Here is an 18,479-nt window from a genome sequence, read left to right as displayed (position 1 = left end):
AATACAAAGCAGATAAATTGACTCAATTGATGCGCAGTTTCTTGTTCCTCTAGATTTCGACAAGACGTTACAGGAATAAGTTTGTTATCAATTATAATTTTGGTTATTTAAAGAAAAGTAATCGCGAAAATAAAATGGTTTTCAACTCGAACACCGAACATAGTACCCACCTTAACGGAGCTATTCATATAGCCGTAAGTCACTTAAAGTATTTGTCGAACACGCTTTGTCGAACACGCTTAGCCATCTGCGAAGAAGTGCCCAAAATGCATTTAAAAAGGACGGAATAAATTCGAAAAATCCTTATGTCCTGGCCTTCAAATTGGTAAGTATATTAGTTTATTTTATTTTAATATATATTATTTTTAAATTATTTTTAATTTTTCTTTTTTAGCACTTAACTGACGACCAAGGTGGGCCTTCTTAATCTTAAGCAGCGTTGTAGTCTCGGCCGCCCTCAGCAACATCATCCCTCTATCGCAGTAGTTAATTTTTTATTTAATTGTTTTTTATTTTTTTTAATTGTTTTTTATTTAATTGTTCTTTGTTTTTATTTAATTGTTTTTTTTTTTTTTTAATTTTGTTTCTCAATAATTTTACTTTTTTATTTAATATAATTTATTATTTATAGTTTTGTTATTATTTATTTTTTTCTATTAGATTTTAATTTATGTAATTGTTTTAATTGAATTAATTAACTTTATAAATAAATAATTATTAAATATAATATGTTCAAATGAAATTATTGTTTTTTATTTTGAAAGGCATGTATGTTAAATCTATTATTTTTAAGTTAATAATATTTTAAATTTACTTACAATTTAAAATGTGGAAATATGTACACTTAATATCTGAAAACGATATATATGGATCTATTTGGACTTGGACCAAATTTTTCAAAAAATCGTACCACTTTTCTAAATTAAATTATTTTATTAATTTTAAAAGTTAAAATTTGTCTACAATTTTTCGTCATCCTGAAATCATACTATGTCACTATGTCATCATTCCTTCAAACTACAAAACGGTTATAATGCATATTGCAATGTAACAGTGATACAATCGGAATGACGAAAAACGAGAGGAACAATTAAAAGAGGAAGAGGAAAAGAGAATCCCTACCAAGTCGAAAACAGTCGTGTACGATATCCAAAACTCGTCGGAAACGCCCCGTCACTATTGAGAAGTTGTAACGACTTTCTTTCGACGTGGTGGGGATTCAAGGAAGGGCTTCAAATGTCGACAGGGCTAACCCTGCCAGCATTTCAAAGTTCCATTTCATCCTCATCGCTACCACCAACTCGTAAGTGACACTGCAACAATCACTGTGATAATATTTTGCCATCACTATTCGCATGCAAGTATTTTGCCTACTATTGTTTGCCCACTATTGTTACAAGAGCCATTTTATATTTTGTGAAACACCAAGCACAACTAGCTTCTTATAATTTATTTAAATAAAAACGATAATGAAGTGCTGAAAACATAGTTATTTCGCTTAAAATTGTGAAAGGTATATTGGTGAACAATTTTTTACTTTCCAAATGTAATAAGGTGATAGTTTTTTCAAATATTTTTCCTCCATTGGGAATAAAAGCACTGGCTGCTAGATGCTACAACATGTAACTTGCAACTTGTAATTCCCACTGACCCGTTTTCCTCATTCGTTTTTCCAAAACATTTCACCGTTCACACCGACTTGAGATGTTTTAGATTGACAGTTATCATGGAAACTAGAACTTCACATTTACTCGAAATTCACATATATGCAATGTATCTTCAAATACTTATCGCGAGCGAAAAGGGAAAAAATTTCAAGTTATTTTCACATGTTCTTCAAAGCCTTTGTATATTCTTTTTTTCTATAAAAACTATTTCAATATTTTGACATATTTATTTGAAAAGGGTATGTTATTAGGGCTATATCATGATGTCATGATGGCAAATGTTCGATGGGAGAATTGTAAGGGTTGTAACGACACCAAGCAAATATGGCCCCATTTAAACTTAAACCGCACACTAGATATGCTAGTGTTCTCGAGACGCCAGATATCACTCCTGATATCTGCTATAACGGGTCGCTGCCTGATAGGCGATTTTGCAAAAACTATTGGTGCGAAGTATAATGACTATTGTATGAGCTGTCATGATGCGGAGGAAAAGGAATCAATAAAACACCTCTTGTGTGAGTGTCCTGCATTTTGTGTAAGGCGTAAGCAAATTTTAGGGGCATATAGCTTCAGATTACTGGCGGACCTGGAAAACGTTAACTTAAGCAGTCTGCTAATGTTTTTGGAACAATCTGGTTGGTTCAACAGAAGAAAATAATCGAGAAGGTTGGTTCAACGGTTAAAACTAGAAGTGCCCATATGTAATAGGTACTTTTAGTTAATGTGGGTGGTATCACAATGGACTGAATAGTCTAAGTGAGCTTGAATCTTAATCGGGCTGCCACTTTAACCTAACCTAACCTAACCTAGGGCTATATTCAAAATTAGGTGGGTTCACATTCTAAAATCGACGTGTTTTTGAGGAAAACTTGTGTTTTGGACATAATTTTTATATGGGGAAAACGACTCGTTTTGAAATGCTTATAACCCAATAAACACAGGATGAGCGTTTTTCAAATGCAACAACTTTTCAGTTTGAGGGTAAATATAATTTTCAACATAAATTCAACTTGACTTGAAATAGCTCATCTTCAATACATCTTCAAATTGTTTGCGAATTACTTCCAATTTGTCAAAATGTTGACGAAATCTTTGAAAAGGTGTTGAAGATAATATGAGAAAACTTTGACAAAACACTACCCTAAAATGCAACGAAAAAACCATGTGGTTTTCAATACTTATTTGTGCAACGAAGTTCGTGGTCAATTGCAAGAAATTAAAAAAATGGAAAATTTTAGACAAATAACCAAATAGTTTATAAAAATAGGTAAGTGAAAATAAAAAATGAAATAAAACTTTAAGGAAGTCACGAAATGTATATCTCTTTGCAGAAAACTGAAATTATGGATTCTACGTTCTTGAAAACATTAAAAAGCTGGCCGATGAAAAAATGGTGGACAATTAACTGGAAATGCTTCAAATAGTTTATAATAATTGGTACGTCAATTTGAAAAATTAAATCAACAGTTTAGAGAAGTCACTAAATTTAAATCTCTTTGCAGAAAACTAAAATCTTTGGATGCTACATTCTTGCAAACATTAAGAAGCTGACCAATGAAAAATGAGTGGCTTATCGACAAGAAAAAGTTTCCAGAAACATTACAAGTGCAACCAATTAAAATTGTTAAAAACAACAAATTGTTGAAATCAACAACTTCTGGATGAAAATGTGCATCATATCGTCAGTTTAATTCATATGCTATTATCAGTTTAAAATGGATATTTTGTGAATTCGTTCTGCTGGAAATCAATTCTAACACGCGGTCCAGTACGTTCCTAATTTCAAATTGCCCGCATGTTAATAAATTTTAATGCTGTTTTATGACACCAAAAGGAAGGAAAACGAATTATCAATGCAAAAGTGTATACTAATAATGTTTAAGATATTTAAAGTTTTGTTGTTTGTTTTTTTTTGTTCTTATTTGTTGATATGTTTAATAAGATTATTATTTATCAATTGGTATTGTAGTGTATTATGTAGTGTAGTGTATTATTATATATTTTATTTTGATGAAAATGAATAAATTATACAAAATTCATAGAATTTTGGCTTTGACTTTCATTTTGAAGTGGGGATATCATTCATACAAATTTAGGTTGAAAAGTATTTGCAACGATGTTAATTTTGAATTTGACTCGCATCGAAAATTGTTTGACAAATTATTGAGTAGCGATGCATTTCAATTTGAGGATAACACTTGAGATATTATTGCTAATGTGTTGAATTTCACTGTTGAGGGTAATGTTTGTTTTTTGTTGAGAACGCGATTTTCTCAACAATTTCTCAACTCGAATATTACCCTAATCCTTTGAAAACATGTTTGAAAAATTGTTGAAAATTAGCATTTTTCAAACGTTTGTGTTTATTGGGAAAGGGAAAACATTTCAAACCCCAAAACATGCTTGGTGAGAACGCCGTATATAAAAGCACTGGCTGATAGACGCTACAACATGTAACTTGCAACTTGTAACTCAACATCAATCTTTTATTAATGCATAAAAATATGTTAAATGCGATGTGATAGTCGTATAAATGTTATATTTATGAGAATTTATAAATGTTTAATAAAATTAATAAACATCTACACAATCGTGTTTTACTTGACCACAATGATTCTTTTACAACTATCTTAAAATGCACTTTGTCTGATTGTTTGAAGGGGCTCTTATTGGCGTCCTTCTAAATGTATCCAGAAGGGCACCTAATAATTGCACTCATGCGATACTTTTTTGTAGTAACTTGGCGTGGTACAACTTCTCAATAGTGACGGTGCTTTTCCGAGGAGTTTTGGATATCGTATACGACTGTTTTCGACGTAGTGGGGATTCTCAGAAGCGCCCCCAAATTCAAAAAATGTTGGCAGGGTGGGATATGTTCGACACGAGCACTGTCGTCCGGAATAACTGATAATCTGTAAAGCGCATTATGTGTTTGTCCATAAGCATTTGACTTATTAGCGCCATCTACAAGAAATATGTATTGATTTCTGTTATTCCGTTTCCACTACATTCCTCTCTCATGAAAGGCGACAATTGTCATATTATTGTGATTGGTGGAGAATTATTGGAAGACTATTGTGAACGATTTTCATTTTTTGTAGAGCAAATCGGTCGGAGAGTCGGAGAGCAGACGTCAATTTTCTTCTGGACTAAAAGAAAAAATCACACGCGAATAAAAATGCTTTCGAGGGCCGCAATTCTTTCTGGTAAAGTACAAATGAAGCCTATATAAAACATGGAATATAAACCAATTCTTGTAATAGTGATTAGCTTTTAACCTCACAATACGCAAGTGGTAGTTATTACCAACAAGCGTCTTTGCAAATATGTTTCGTTTATGTAATCACTTAGGGGGTACATCATAATCATATTTGTCAAAACTAGAAGTTTGCTAAATGTTATTGCATAAAAATCTAGGCTATGGAACCAAATGTATGTAATATTTTTTTTGATTATTTTTCTAGTTCAACGTCCAATGGGCGCTTTGGCCGCCAGGGCTGCCGCTACCGCTGCTGGTTCTGACCGTCCCGTTCGGCCTGAACATCCCGGTAAAGTTCGTATGGGTTTCATTCCAGAAGAATGGTTCCAATTCTTCTACAACAAGACTGGTGTTACTGGTCCCTACACTTTCGGTGTCGGTTTAATTACCTACTTGTGCTCCAAGGAAATCTATGTCATGGAACACGAATACTACAGTGGTCTTTCTTTGGCCATCATGGCTGTTATTGCCGTTAAGAAACTCGGACCAGTAGCTGCCAAATGGGCTGATGGCGAAATCGATAGAATCGAAGCCGAATGGAAGCAAGGTCGTGAAGACGAACTGAAGGCTCTCCAAGAATCCATTGAAGCCGAGAAGAAGGAACAATGGCGTGCTGAAGGTTCCCTTATGCTTATGGACGCCAAAAAGGAAAATGTTGCCCTCCAATTGGAAGCTGCTTTCCGTGAGCGTGCCATGAACGTTTACAATGAAGTGAGCAAAGTTTTAGCATAGAAGATAGAGAGTATATTGTTTATAACGCAATCCTTTTGCTTTTCAGGTCAAGCGTCGCTTGGATTACCAAGTTGAATGCCGTCACATTGAACGTCGCCTTAATCAGAAGCATATGGTTGACTGGATTGTCAGGAATGTCATGTCTTCTATTACCCCCCAACAAGAGAAGGAGACATTGAACAAGTGCATTGCTGATTTGACTGCTTTGGCTGCTCGTTCCAAGTAAACTCGAGAAACCCCATCAAAATTTAGTTGTTATAAAAACTTTAAATAATAAAAAAACACAAAAGCGAAGCGATAAAATGTGAATATTGAAAATATGAAAACATCCAATAAAGCTAAGTCAAAAATATTTCCACCCTGTATATAAACAATAATACCGAGTATGCTAAAAACAACATTTTAGGATAACTTTATTTGAAACAATATTCTTTGTCACAAATTGTTTCCTAAACTTACATTTTCAAAGTTTCATATACAAGTTCATGTAAATTTTTCTCTTTGTTAATCAATACAGAAATAATTCATACAATTCGTTTTTACATTTCATATAGTTATAACTTAAAATTAGAGACAAGATCCGTACCTCTAGAAACGCTAATTTCAATGAAAAATAGTTCAGCTCTTGATTACTGTTAATGTGAAAAACTGGTGTATCTAACATGGACTTGACATTGTGGGAAAGAAATTGACCCTTATGCAATACCAATGAACGACTGGTGATCTAGTTCAAAATTATGACATTTAAACATCCACTTTTTAGATGTAATCTTCAGTTAACCCTTTCACTACTGATGTCCACTTAGAAGGACATTCGAAAAAGACACCAAATTCTATTTTCCCGCTTAGTTTCGATTTATTTCTCGATGTTATTTTAAAGTAGAGGCTTTCATCTAAGTAAGCTATAAATATTGTCCATATTGGTGAGGTCTAAAATACATTTTTATAAACTTCTTTAACAAGAAACGAAAAATACGAAAATTTGAGACAATTTTTGTACTGTATGTTTCTAGTAAATGGACATTTATACAAAAACTATAGCTGATATTTTTACGGGTTCTTTTTTGTATTTTTTTTTACACTTTGAAAGATATTATAGGCCAAATAACGCTTATTTTCGTAAGGCCATTTGGTCACAATTCAAGAATCAAGTTTTCAGAACAAGCTCATATAGCTCTTGAAGTAATTGAGGTAGGTTTTCAAAATGACAATTTTTGTTCTACATGCTGTTAGTACAAGTAAATAAAGAAGAAAAATAAAAGTTTTTATCATTAGGTTTATTTCGGTAGTGAAAGGGTTAATGCAAGGGAATCTTCTGATTACAATTATTTCATTGATAGATACGCCAATTATTAGGTGACTGCGACAAATAAAAATAAAACTTCGAAAGTAAATTATTTTATACCAAAAAATTTGAAAATGATGAGAGAAAAGTGTCAAAAAATGTCATGATTGATGGTAAGAATTCCTTCAATTATTGATTAAATGATACAGAAATTGCTTTCGAAATTCTTTTGCACATTTTGTAGATCTCATCGCCAACAAACATTGAACATTCATAAGGACAGCGAAATAGTTTTCAATAACAAAAATATTACTATTAAAAATCTTACTTGTACACCCATGTTCGGATACCCAATTTCATTTCTACTATCCACTACAAATCGATGGGTTTTATTTCGAATTTATCAGCAATCAGCTGGGTCTCACAAATCACCAAAAAATTCAAGGGTGTGGAATCGAAAGAAAATTTTTTGTATTAAATATAACATTTTTAACCCACTTCCATAGAATGGTGAGGGGATATAATAAGTTTGCCATTCCGTTTGTAACACATCGAAATATCCATTCCCGGGAGAAATTCTAAGACGATATAACCAGAGGTGGCCTGTATCAAACTTTTTAGGTTTGTGACTGTCGTAAACGTCACATACGCGTTTGTTCATAATTTCTTTTATTCAAAATTAGGTTTTCTGCATAAGGTTTACGACTTTTGCGACATACGTATTATACTGTCGTAAATGTATGTCGCAAAAGTCACTGTTTGCGACAGGCCAACCCTGGATATAACCAGGTCCGTCTGTCTGTTATAATCACGCTACAGCCTTTAATAATGACGCTATCGTCCTGAAATTGGACAGAAATTCGTAATTTGTCGGTACGCAGACCCAGTTTGAAGATGGGCTATATCTGTCCATGTTTTGATATAGGCCCCATATAAACCGACCCCCGATTCTAGGTTTTGAGTGTCTAGACACCGCAATTTTCAACTGATTTGCCTGAACTTGAAATCCAGAGCTATTTTAGATCCACAAAGAGATGTGCCGAATATGGTATGTATCGGGCCATGTTTTGGTATAGCCCCCATATAGACCGATCTCCCGATTTGAATTTTGGGCGTCTAGTCAACTCAATTTTTATTCGATTTGACTGAAATTCAAAATATATAGCTGCCCCATTTTGTTATTCGATACAGCAAAAATGTTAGCTTAAACAGCAGTTTTTGTTTGCTGAGAAAGGGAAAGCAGTAGCATGTAGTTGTTTCATCAAACATCCGTTAGTTAAATCAGAAACAATTTTTACTGCGGAAATAGCAAACAAATACTGCTGAATTAGCTAACGTGTTTACTAAAAGTTTTCGACAAACATCGCTGCTGAAATAGCGGATCAGCAGAACATTTCAGCAAACTACTGACTTTTCAGCAGAATATCTACAGTTCCAAATTAAAGATTGTTAGCTGTTTCAGCTACAAAACTGCTAAAATATTAGTATTTTCTTTGCTGAAAAACATCAGTCTTTTTTCTATGAGTGTATTGAATATGGTATAAATCGGTCAATGTTTTGGTGTAGCCCCCATATAGGCCGATTTCTCGATTTGGGTTCTTGAGTATCTACACCGCAATTTGTCTAAAATTGAAAATCTAGAGCTATTCGTATTTTGTCTGCACGAAGACCAAGTTTGAAGAAGGACAATAACGGTCCATGTTTTGTTATAGGCCCCATATAAACCGATCCCACGATTTGTGGTTTTGAGTATCTAGACACCGCAATTTTCATCCGATTTGCCTGAACTTTGAAATTCAGAGCTATTTTAGGTGCACAAAGAGGTGGTTTCGCAACGTGAAACGCCGTTCGGACTCGATTATAAAAAGGAATGGACTGAATAGTCTGAATGAGTCTAAAATTACGGGCTATCGCAACACATAACATAAATCTGAATATAGCAGAATTGTGAAAATTCATGTGAAATGTATTAAAAGAAAAAGAAAATTAAAATTATTTACGCGTTATCGCTTTAATTTTCTGGTAGAAAATACCTCCATATTTTAATTATTTATTTTCAGGCTTACCTTGGTATATCTGGAAAAGATGCTGCAGTTAATAAAAAACTGTATATAGCAGAATTGTAAAAAATCAACTTAAATGTGAGTATTAAAAGAAAAATAAAGTTAGCCTTTTTGGCATTTTTTAATTGCAACTTAAAGGAGAATGATCCAAAGCAACCCTGGTGCAATGGTTAGCATGCCCGCCTTGCACACACAAGGTCGTGGGTTCGATTCCTGCTACGACCGAACACCAAAACGTTTTTCATCGGTGGATTATCCCACCTCAGTAATGCTGGTGACATTTCTGAGGGTCTCAAAACTTCTCTAAGTGGTTTCACTGCAATTTGGAACGCCGTTCGAACTCGGCTATAAAAAGGAGTTCCCTTGTCATTGAGCTTAACATGGAATCGGGCAGCACTCAGTGATAAGAGAGAAGTTCACCAATGTGGTATCACAATGGACTGAATAGTCTAAGTGAGCCTGATACATCGGGCTGCCACCTAACCTAATCATAGTATCATGTTTTGTTATAGGCCCCATAACACGATTTGTGGTTTTGAGTATCTAGACACCGCAATTTTCATCCGATTTGCCTGAACTTTGAAATTCAGAGCTATTTTAGGTGCACAAAGAGGTGGTTTCGCAACGTGAAACGCCGTTCGGACTCGATTATACAAAGGAATGGACTGAATAGTCTGAATGAGTCTAAAATTACGGGATATCGCTACACATAACATAAATCTGAATATAGCAGAATTGTGAAAATTCATGTGAAATGTGAGTATTAAAAGAAAAAGAAAATTAAAATTATTTACGCGTTATCGCTTTAATTTTCTGGTAGAAAATACCTCCATATTTTAATTATTTATTTTCAGGCTTACCTTGGTATATCTGGAAAAGATGCTGCAGTTAATAAAAAACTGTATATAGCAGAATTGTAAAAAATCAACTTAAATGTGAGTATTAAAAGAAAAATAAAGTTAGCCTTTTTGGCATTTTTTAATTGCAACTTAAAGGATAATGATCCAAAGTAACCCTGGTGCAATGGTTCGCATGCCCGCCTTGCACACACAAGGTCGTGGGTTCGATTCCTGCTACGACCGAACACCAAAACGTTTTTCATCGGTGGATTGTCGCACCTCAGTAATGCTGGTGACATTTCTGAGGGTTTCAAAGCTTCTCTAAGTGGTTTCACTGGAATGTGGAACACCGTTCGGACTCGGCTATAAAAAGGAGGTCCCTTGTTGTTGTTGTTGTTGTTGTAACAGTTTATTGTGATCTCATCCATTTCATGTTATACGCTTGGTACATCAGCTTGTTGGCAGATCAAGGAACTCTGCGACTAAGATGGGGTGTGTCCAGAGTGATCTGGTGGTAAGTCGGGTTGGTTTGGCTGGGCAAGAGAAAAGATGACGCGTGTCGTGTGGCCCTTGGTTGCAAATTGGACAAACGTCAGCTACGCTGCTATCAATCACCGATAAGTAGGAATTGAGGCGGCTGCACTTGCCTGATCTTAATTGGGCCAAAACTACCCTAGTCTGCCGTGGGAGGTCTCTTTCCTCCGGTGCTATGGGCGGTGGTCGGACTCCAAGAACAGGATTAACCTTGTAGCTTCTCACCGCTTCAGCTACAGTATCCTCATGAATCCTGTTCAAACCTGCCTGGTACGCTGCTTGATCTAGAGGCTCTCTTTTATAGCGCTGGATCTCGCGCTCTAGATTATGTATATCAACCCTTACGTTCCTGGGTGGTGGTTGTGTATCCATAAGATGGTGGTTTGGATGATTACTGCGATAACAACCCAGGAGATACTGCTTTGACAACATGTAGTTGTGTCTTCGCACAGGGATGATCTTTGTCTCCACATAAAGGTGATCCAGGGGTGTGCTGCGGAGACACCCAGTCGCAGTTCTAAGAGCAGCGTTCTGGCAGGTTTGTATGTTATTCCACTGCGTATCACTGGTCTGCGGTGTCCACACTGGCGCTGCATAGTTTACCACTGACCGGCCAATTGCCTTATAAGTAGTTAGCAAGGTTTCTTTGTCCGCACCCCAAGTACTGCCGGCTAGTGACTTGAGGACCTTGTTTCTACCACGGAGCTTATTACAAATTGCAGTGGCATGGGCAGATGACCTAAAAAGGCTGTCGAATGTGACCCCAAGAATCTTGGGGTAATTTGTGGTCGGAATTATTACTCCATCGACTCTGATATTCAACTGCCTGCGCACTTCTGCCGTCCATGTAGTAAATAGTGTGGCTGAGGATTTGGTGGGGGATATCCTCAAGTTTCTCGCAGTGAAATAACTGGTAAGATTAGCTATGTAGACGTTCAACCGATCGCAAATGTCATCAACATTGGGCCCAGATGCCAAGATTGTACAGTCATCCGCATATGATACAATCTCGACGCCGTCAGGAGGGGGTGGAATCGAGGACATGTAGAGGTTAAACAGTGCCGGAGATATCACCCCACCTTGGGGAACTCCCTGTTTAACTCTACGCGGTCTTGACTTTCTGTCCCTGAATTCCACGTACGACTGGCGTCCACACATATAATTCAGCACCCAACGCTTCGCTCCTGCCGGTAGGGACGTATTCTCGATGTCCTCAAATAATGTGGCATGGTTGACCGTATCGAATGCTTTCGATAGGTCAAGCGCCACGAGGACCGTCCTGTGACACGGCCTGGGCTGGTTAAGTCCCTTATTAATATGTGTCGAAATGGCATGTAAGGCTGTTGTCGTACTATGTACCTTACGGAATCCATGTTGATGGTGGGCAGCTGGAAAATTCTCCACAAGGCTGGGGAGGAGTAATGCCTCAAGTGTCTTGGCTACTGGCGACAGAAGGGATATCGGTCTGTACGATTCACCTTTGCTCGAATCTTTGCCCGGTTTCAGTAGTGGAATCACCCTTCCCATTTTCCAGACATCGGGTATAATGTGTGATTCCAAAGACAAATTGACGAGTCTGGTCAGGTACTCAACTCCCAGTATTCCCAGATGCTTCAGCATTAGCATTGAAATTCCGTCAGGGCCCAGCGCCTTAGATGGTTTCGCGCTGTTGATGACATTGGTAACTTCGACTGCAGTAAATTGTGGTGTGTCATCGGCTCGGAGACCACGTACACGACGGGTGGCTCTCCTTTTCGCTCTATCACTCTCGGGATGCTCGACAAACTGTCGGTTGAAGTATTTGGCGCACCTCTTCGGATCAGTCACAGTCACGTCGCCAAATGTGACTGAAATCCCATCATCCCTTGTGGAGGGGTTCGAGAGGGCTCTAACTGTTGACCACAATTTACCAGTTCCTGTTCCTAAGTTACATTGCTTCAGGTGCTCTAACCAAGTGTTCCGCTTGTGCTCGTCGACTATCTTACTAATCTCTAGATTTAGTTCTCTGATTCTAGGATCAGCAGGGTTAGCACGACGGCGTTCATCACGCTCGTCTGCGAGTCCCGCCGCTTCGGCTGGGAAGTTGGGCCTCACCTGGGCAATTCGACCAGCGGGTATGAAGCGAGCGGCTGCTGCGTTGATGATGTCCCGGAACTCCCTCTGGGCAACATGAACATGTGAGGGGGACGGGAGCTCACTGAAGCGGCGATCGGTGTATTCTCTGAAGCCTTCCCAGTTGGCTTTCTTTTGATTAATAAACGTCCGGCGTTCAGAGGTTATGAAATCGGAGGGTCGGTTGATGGTGAGAATTATGGGGAGGTGGTCCGAACCCAATGAAATGACGGGTTGCCAGGAGACGTCATTTATCAGACCAGGCGATGCTAACGATAAGTCTGGCGAACTGCTGCAGTCACCCATAATTCTCGTGGGGGCCTCTTCGTTCACCGTGCAAAATGTGGAGTCGTCTATCTGCTCTGCCAAAGCTATGCCCCTCTGGTCATTACCCAGGAGAGAATGCCAGAGTTCATGGTGGGCATTAAAATCTCCTAGAACCAATCGGTTATGCCCGCTCAACAACCACTCAATGTTTGGGCTATAACCAGGAGCACAGCTACCAACCGGCGGTATGTACACATTGTATAGCTCTATCTCGGCAGCCCCACACTTAACTGCTACCCCCATACATTCCATGTACGGGTCATTAGTGTCTAGCACAAGCGTGATAGGTCTATACTGCACGGAACGGTGTAATATGAAAGCCAGGCCACCACCTCCATTTCTTGTGCGATCCTTCCGTAGGACATTGTACCCATCACAATGTCGTAGGCTGCAGGTGGGATTCAGCTTTGTTTCCTGGATCGCCGCGACCCTTATCCTTTTCCGATTCATAAAGTCTACGATCTCACTAATCTTACCACGGAGCCCGTTGCAATTAAATTGCAAAAATGATGCACTCTCCGGAACTGGTACAACAATATTCGGTGTAAGATGCTGCGGCGGAGAATATTGTTGTGCGGGAGAAGTCGGTGGGGTCACATAATCAGATGACCCACTGCTGCTGTCATTGGCACAGCATCCTGCCACGAAGTCAGTTTGACTATACTCCCGCAGCGATGTTAGGCCGGAGCAATTCCGGAAGTGCACCCATTCCATGCACCGGTTACACCTCACCGAAACCGAGCGATGGTGAATTCGATTTCGGCAGACGGCACAGTACCATGGTCCGGGGTTTTCCTCTATCCCGGCTCGGACCAAAAGCAGGCGGAGAAGGCTCCCCGGGATGCACCTTCTCCAACACGAAAAAATGGACGAGACAACACGTACACTGAGGTGGCAGCCGCTGGCCGATGGCTGGTATCCATCGGGTCAATCCGGTGCGTAGAACCCGCCGCCGTGGGTCCCTTGTCATTGAGCTTCACATGGAATCGGGCAGCACTCAGTGATAAGAGAGAAGTTCACCACTGTGGTATCACAATGGACTGAATAGTCTAAGTGAGTCTGATACATCGGGCTGCCACATAACCTAACCTAACCTAACCCTTGTACTTGCTCGTATCTTTCAACATATTTCCTATAAATAATTACTAATTAGTTTATTTACTTAATATTATAGATAATTTAAATAGTTTGAAGAATAATTTGGTCGAATCTGCCCAAAAATGGGTCAGGAAGATGGATTTGTGTTTGTCCAAGATAATGACACTAAGCGTGCGTCCCATATTCTTAAAGAATACTTGCTATACAATACTAGAAAAGTAATACCACACCACCCGCAGAGTCCGGGCATTTTTATCAAAGAAACTCTCAAAACCTCCTTTTCGATGTATAAGTTCTTGTATAATGATTTATTTTATTTCAAAATGCAGATAAAAAATTACAAAGTTTTTTGATAGGACAACAAAAATTTGTAGTTGTTATAGCAGAAAATAAGTTAGCTATTTCACGGGCCGTCTTTAGTATAATAATACATAGATGATCCACTATTCTCTTTAAAAAATGTGTCAGTTCCAAAAATTAATTTTCTGACTTTTCGTTTTGATTTTTTCGTAAAGAGTCAGTCCCAAACATTAATTTTCGCGCATTTGCTTTTGTGTTGTTCGTAAAGAGCAATGCTGCTCAAAATTTTTTGGTCACAATTTTTTGTTCAAATATGAACTTTTAATATATTAATTTATTTATAAATCCTCTGTTGCATCATAAACGTTCTGATTTTGTGTAAAATTGGCAAACTACAAAAAGGAAAACGAAAGAGATTGTAAGCGTGCTCTTATTTTTCTCGTTTATTCTTAATCTTCGGAACTGTCAAAAATAGTTTGACACCCATGGCTCATCTATGTATTATAAGGTCTATGGTTATAGTTCACCACCTGCATAGCAAATGCATCTAAAACCAACTCACGCATTCATAGCTGGAGAATTAATCAAAGATGACTTTAGTATCTTGATAACATATTCCAGTCCCAAAATACAACGCACATCAGTTTTTAAACTGCATCATGAACTGTTTTCGTTAAAATTTGGCGAAGTGCCATGCATATTTGCCACAAACGTAACTCCCTTAGAATTCACAGATTTGTGATTAAAAAACTATGTACACTGTTAGAAAAATATGTTTTTCATATGTTCCGATATAAACAAAATGTTTTTTCGGGTACAATTTGTAAACACAATATATTTAAGTGCCAACATGTAATATTCCTAAACTAACACTAAATGTTTGGGACACATATGTTAATATGTTAAAATATATTATGTTTGGGGCATGAATGTTTCATAAACATAATATGTGTGAATGTAAACATATATAAATTAACAAATTTCGAGTAAACATATATATGTTTACAATTTCTGTGAAACGGTTGTATGTTGTTTCGGAAAACTGCTTTATGATAAGGCCAACAATTTGATATGCTTAAGTCTAAATATTATTTAATTTGAATATTAGACAGAATACAAATTCGGAACCAAGAGCATAGAGATTTGAGCATGTGTTTTCGCCTTGAGAGGAGAATTTTATGTATGTGTGGACAAGTGTTTTGTTTATCATTTTGGCATTATGGACACACATTTTTTAACGGCCTTAAAGGTAAAAATGAAATTAAGTACAAAACACGATAAGTTTTAAAGGCATTTAAAATGGTATTAAATGCTAGTAAAAAACGGTTCACGCCTAAATAAATTTATGTGTACATTATAAAATTATTTATGTATGTTTACACACTTCTTTTGTTAGAGTTTTTGTTTTTCTTCCAAAATTTCAAACTTTTATACCAAAAACAGTTTTTTGTTATAAAATTGTTATTTTTGCAAAAAAATAATAATATTTTATTCAAAAGCCATTTCGTTTATATCAAGCACTGTTTCTGACTGTAAATCTTTAATAACCCACATTACGAAATTTCATTATAAAAATTTAATATAGTATAAATGTCTAAATTACAAAAAAAAAAAAATTGGTTCGGTCGGAGCAGGAATTGAATCCACAACCCTTTGCATGCAAGGCAGACATGCTAACCACTGCTCCACGTTGCCAACACATGTATGTTTCTTTTAAATAATGTTATGTTTGCATGGGCTTGTGGGCGCTGCAAACTATGCTATATAAATGTAACTTATAACGATAGTTGTCTACTGGTGACTATACACAGAAAAAAAAGTGTCTCGTAAATTTAAGAAGATTTTTACAATAATTTATTACAAGAATTTTCCAGAATTTTAGTTCATTTTTCGTATCTTTAACGAAAATTAACTACTCGAAAGGAAATTTTATAAATTTTAAGTAGCAATCGTTTAGTTCATAGCCTACAAAATACGATGGAAATTTCCTTAAAATTTTCTTAACTGGTAGTTAAAAATTCTTTCGTCATACTATAAAACTACTTATGAAATGTAAAGTACTTTCTAAGTAATAAGTGTAATTTACTGTAAAGAGTTTTTGTATGAGAAAATATTTTTTTACGAAAATTGAACTTGAAAGCGGATTGCAATTTCTTACTGGCAATTCCTATAGTTAATAATAGTTGGTACAACATTTCTCAATGAAATATTTTAGTTCACATGTAATTAAATTTATAGACATTTTCGTCAAAAATGGGTAGATATCATTTCATGAAGTTTTTGCTAAATTTAAGTTAAACGTTTCATCGTTCTTATACTGATATGCATTTAAGAGTATTGTTTTTAGAGTAAATTGTGGACAGATGCGATGAACTAATGCATAGTACAGAGATCTTTCTCGTCAAAGTGGAATATGTTTAATGTAAAGATGATGTTACTTGAAATTTTTTTGAGAGTGAGAGCATGCAATGCAATAATGAGAAATGGTAGCGAGTGATGGGGATGTAGTGTATATCTGAGCGTGGGGTTGTTTTTATTTTTGTTGTTTCAGTGGTTTGTGTGTGTGTGTTTATTATTCGCGAATGGTTTATTTGTCTGGATGCCCGCTTGTTCGGCAAATAGCTATTGTCGCATTTTCCCTACCTATATAAGCACTCCCAATGTTCGGGAGGTTATTATGGTATAGAATAATGAGTTCAAAAAGTACTAAAGACCCGTTTTCTGTATGTATATAATGTACCCTTTCATTACATCCAATTCAGCACCATAAAGTAATCTGTTAAATAATCGATAGATTATATTGGGCATTACCAGTTGAGCATGAAATCGATAAGAAAGACGCTGTCTCTCTCACAGAAAATAAATGAGAGAAAAATTCAAAAATATAATCCAGGGACCATTTAATTTTGGTATCTAAAAGTAATGTACAAAATAGTGTCTCTAGCAAAACTGAACAAAAACACACACTTATGATCGGAATAGAGTTTCGGTGGCTACGCGTAATGCATAAAAAGATATGATATAATCGTAAGGTGAAGTTTGGTTTACTGAACAAAAATAAGCAAAATCCCGCTAGAAGACGTCACAAAAATTCCACTTCTCATAACTTGTTTAGTTGTTCTCTGGGTTGCAAATGGTTTGGTCGGACACGGAGTTCTCATAGGGTAATCAAAACAAAAGAAAAATGTAAGTAAAAAATTAGTAATAATTCTATTATATAGCACCTATATTTATTTCATATTTATATTCAAATTTCAGGTGCAGTTTCTTTACTTTCTAGCAGGATTGGACCTCCATAACAACACATACGCCTAACAATGCAGCGACAAAAGAAGTGCCAATTTGAAAGTAAATGCGTCTTACCACGAATATTAAAATAATTCCTTGTTGTTTGTATAGTCATAACTTAACTATTTTACTTATAAACTAAATAACATATTTAGTTAAAGTCCAAATATAAATTTGGCTTAATAAAAAACTATAAAAATCATTCTAGCAAAATTAGTGCTTATTTAGCTAGCATTTTTTCACTATCCTTTTCAGTGGGTAGAGAAGTGTGTACAAATTATGTGTGAATTTTCAGCTACCAAATTGGTGGTTATCGATAATGCAGAGAATAGTCTATTGGTTATATTCAGCGACATGTTCTCGTTAAACTCTCCGCTAAAACACATGGGGTGTAATGCGGAGCGTAAGTAGAGGTGTTTATAAATTAGTAGCTATATAGTTAGGTATTCGCTGCTTCCCAGAACAAGCGGGTGAGGTGTTGTTTTCAATGAAGGCACATGTGTTTTTGTAGTTGTAGAAATGTTTTGGTTTTGCTTGGTTTTGTTTGGCATGCTTCAGTTGTATAGTTGGCGTTGGCGTGGGCTGTTGCACTTTTTTAGCAAGTATGTAACAAGGGAATATAAAGGTATGGACTATTTTGGACTATTGAGACATATATTGGTGTTTGTTTATTAAAACTTTTAAATGAAAGTTATTAATATTTTAGCGATGAGGTGTACAATGGCGAAGTGATGATCGGTAGCTTAGAAAAAAGTTATTAAGATTGTTCAATATTTAGGAAAAAATGCTGAAATGGAAAGTATATTGAAATTGTTTTATCTAATTTAATTTTTATTATTCAATGTAAAAAATAAATATTCAATTTCAGAGTAACTCCAGATGAATTTGTAAAATTGTTTGTTACACCTCAGCGTACAGTTTAATGATAAATAGGTAAGAGTTTTTTTCAATGTGGTTTTCTTTTAAAAAATA

At 36.3% G+C, this 18,479-nt stretch overlaps 1 protein-coding gene and 1 long non-coding RNA gene across 2 annotated transcripts; both read left to right on the top strand.

The window, feature by feature from the left end:
• Positions 1 to 4,715: 4,715 nt before the first annotated feature.
• Positions 4,716 to 6,013, top strand: ATPsynB (ATP synthase subunit b, mitochondrial). Its single transcript, XM_075304278.1, has 3 exons — positions 4,716 to 4,876; positions 5,135 to 5,640; positions 5,708 to 6,013. Exons 1-3 carry the CDS (start codon positions 4,849 to 4,851, stop codon positions 5,885 to 5,887), a joined length of 714 nt encoding a protein of 237 aa, XP_075160393.1. The 5' UTR covers positions 4,716 to 4,848; the 3' UTR covers positions 5,888 to 6,013.
• Positions 6,014 to 16,827: 10,814 nt separating this feature from the next.
• Positions 16,828 to 17,720, top strand: LOC142234822 (uncharacterized). Its single transcript, XR_012721721.1, has 2 exons — positions 16,828 to 17,405; positions 17,478 to 17,720. It is a non-coding gene; the product is annotated as an uncharacterized LOC142234822 (long non-coding RNA).
• Positions 17,721 to 18,479: the final 759 nt, after the last annotated feature.

Source organism: Haematobia irritans, chromosome 4 (genome assembly GCF_050003625.1).
Source record: "Haematobia irritans isolate KBUSLIRL chromosome 4, ASM5000362v1, whole genome shotgun sequence".
NCBI lineage: Eukaryota > Metazoa > Arthropoda > Insecta > Diptera > Muscidae > Haematobia > Haematobia irritans.
The sequence above is the reverse complement of the archived record's forward strand: the minus strand, read 5'-3'. Positions and strand labels throughout refer to the sequence as shown.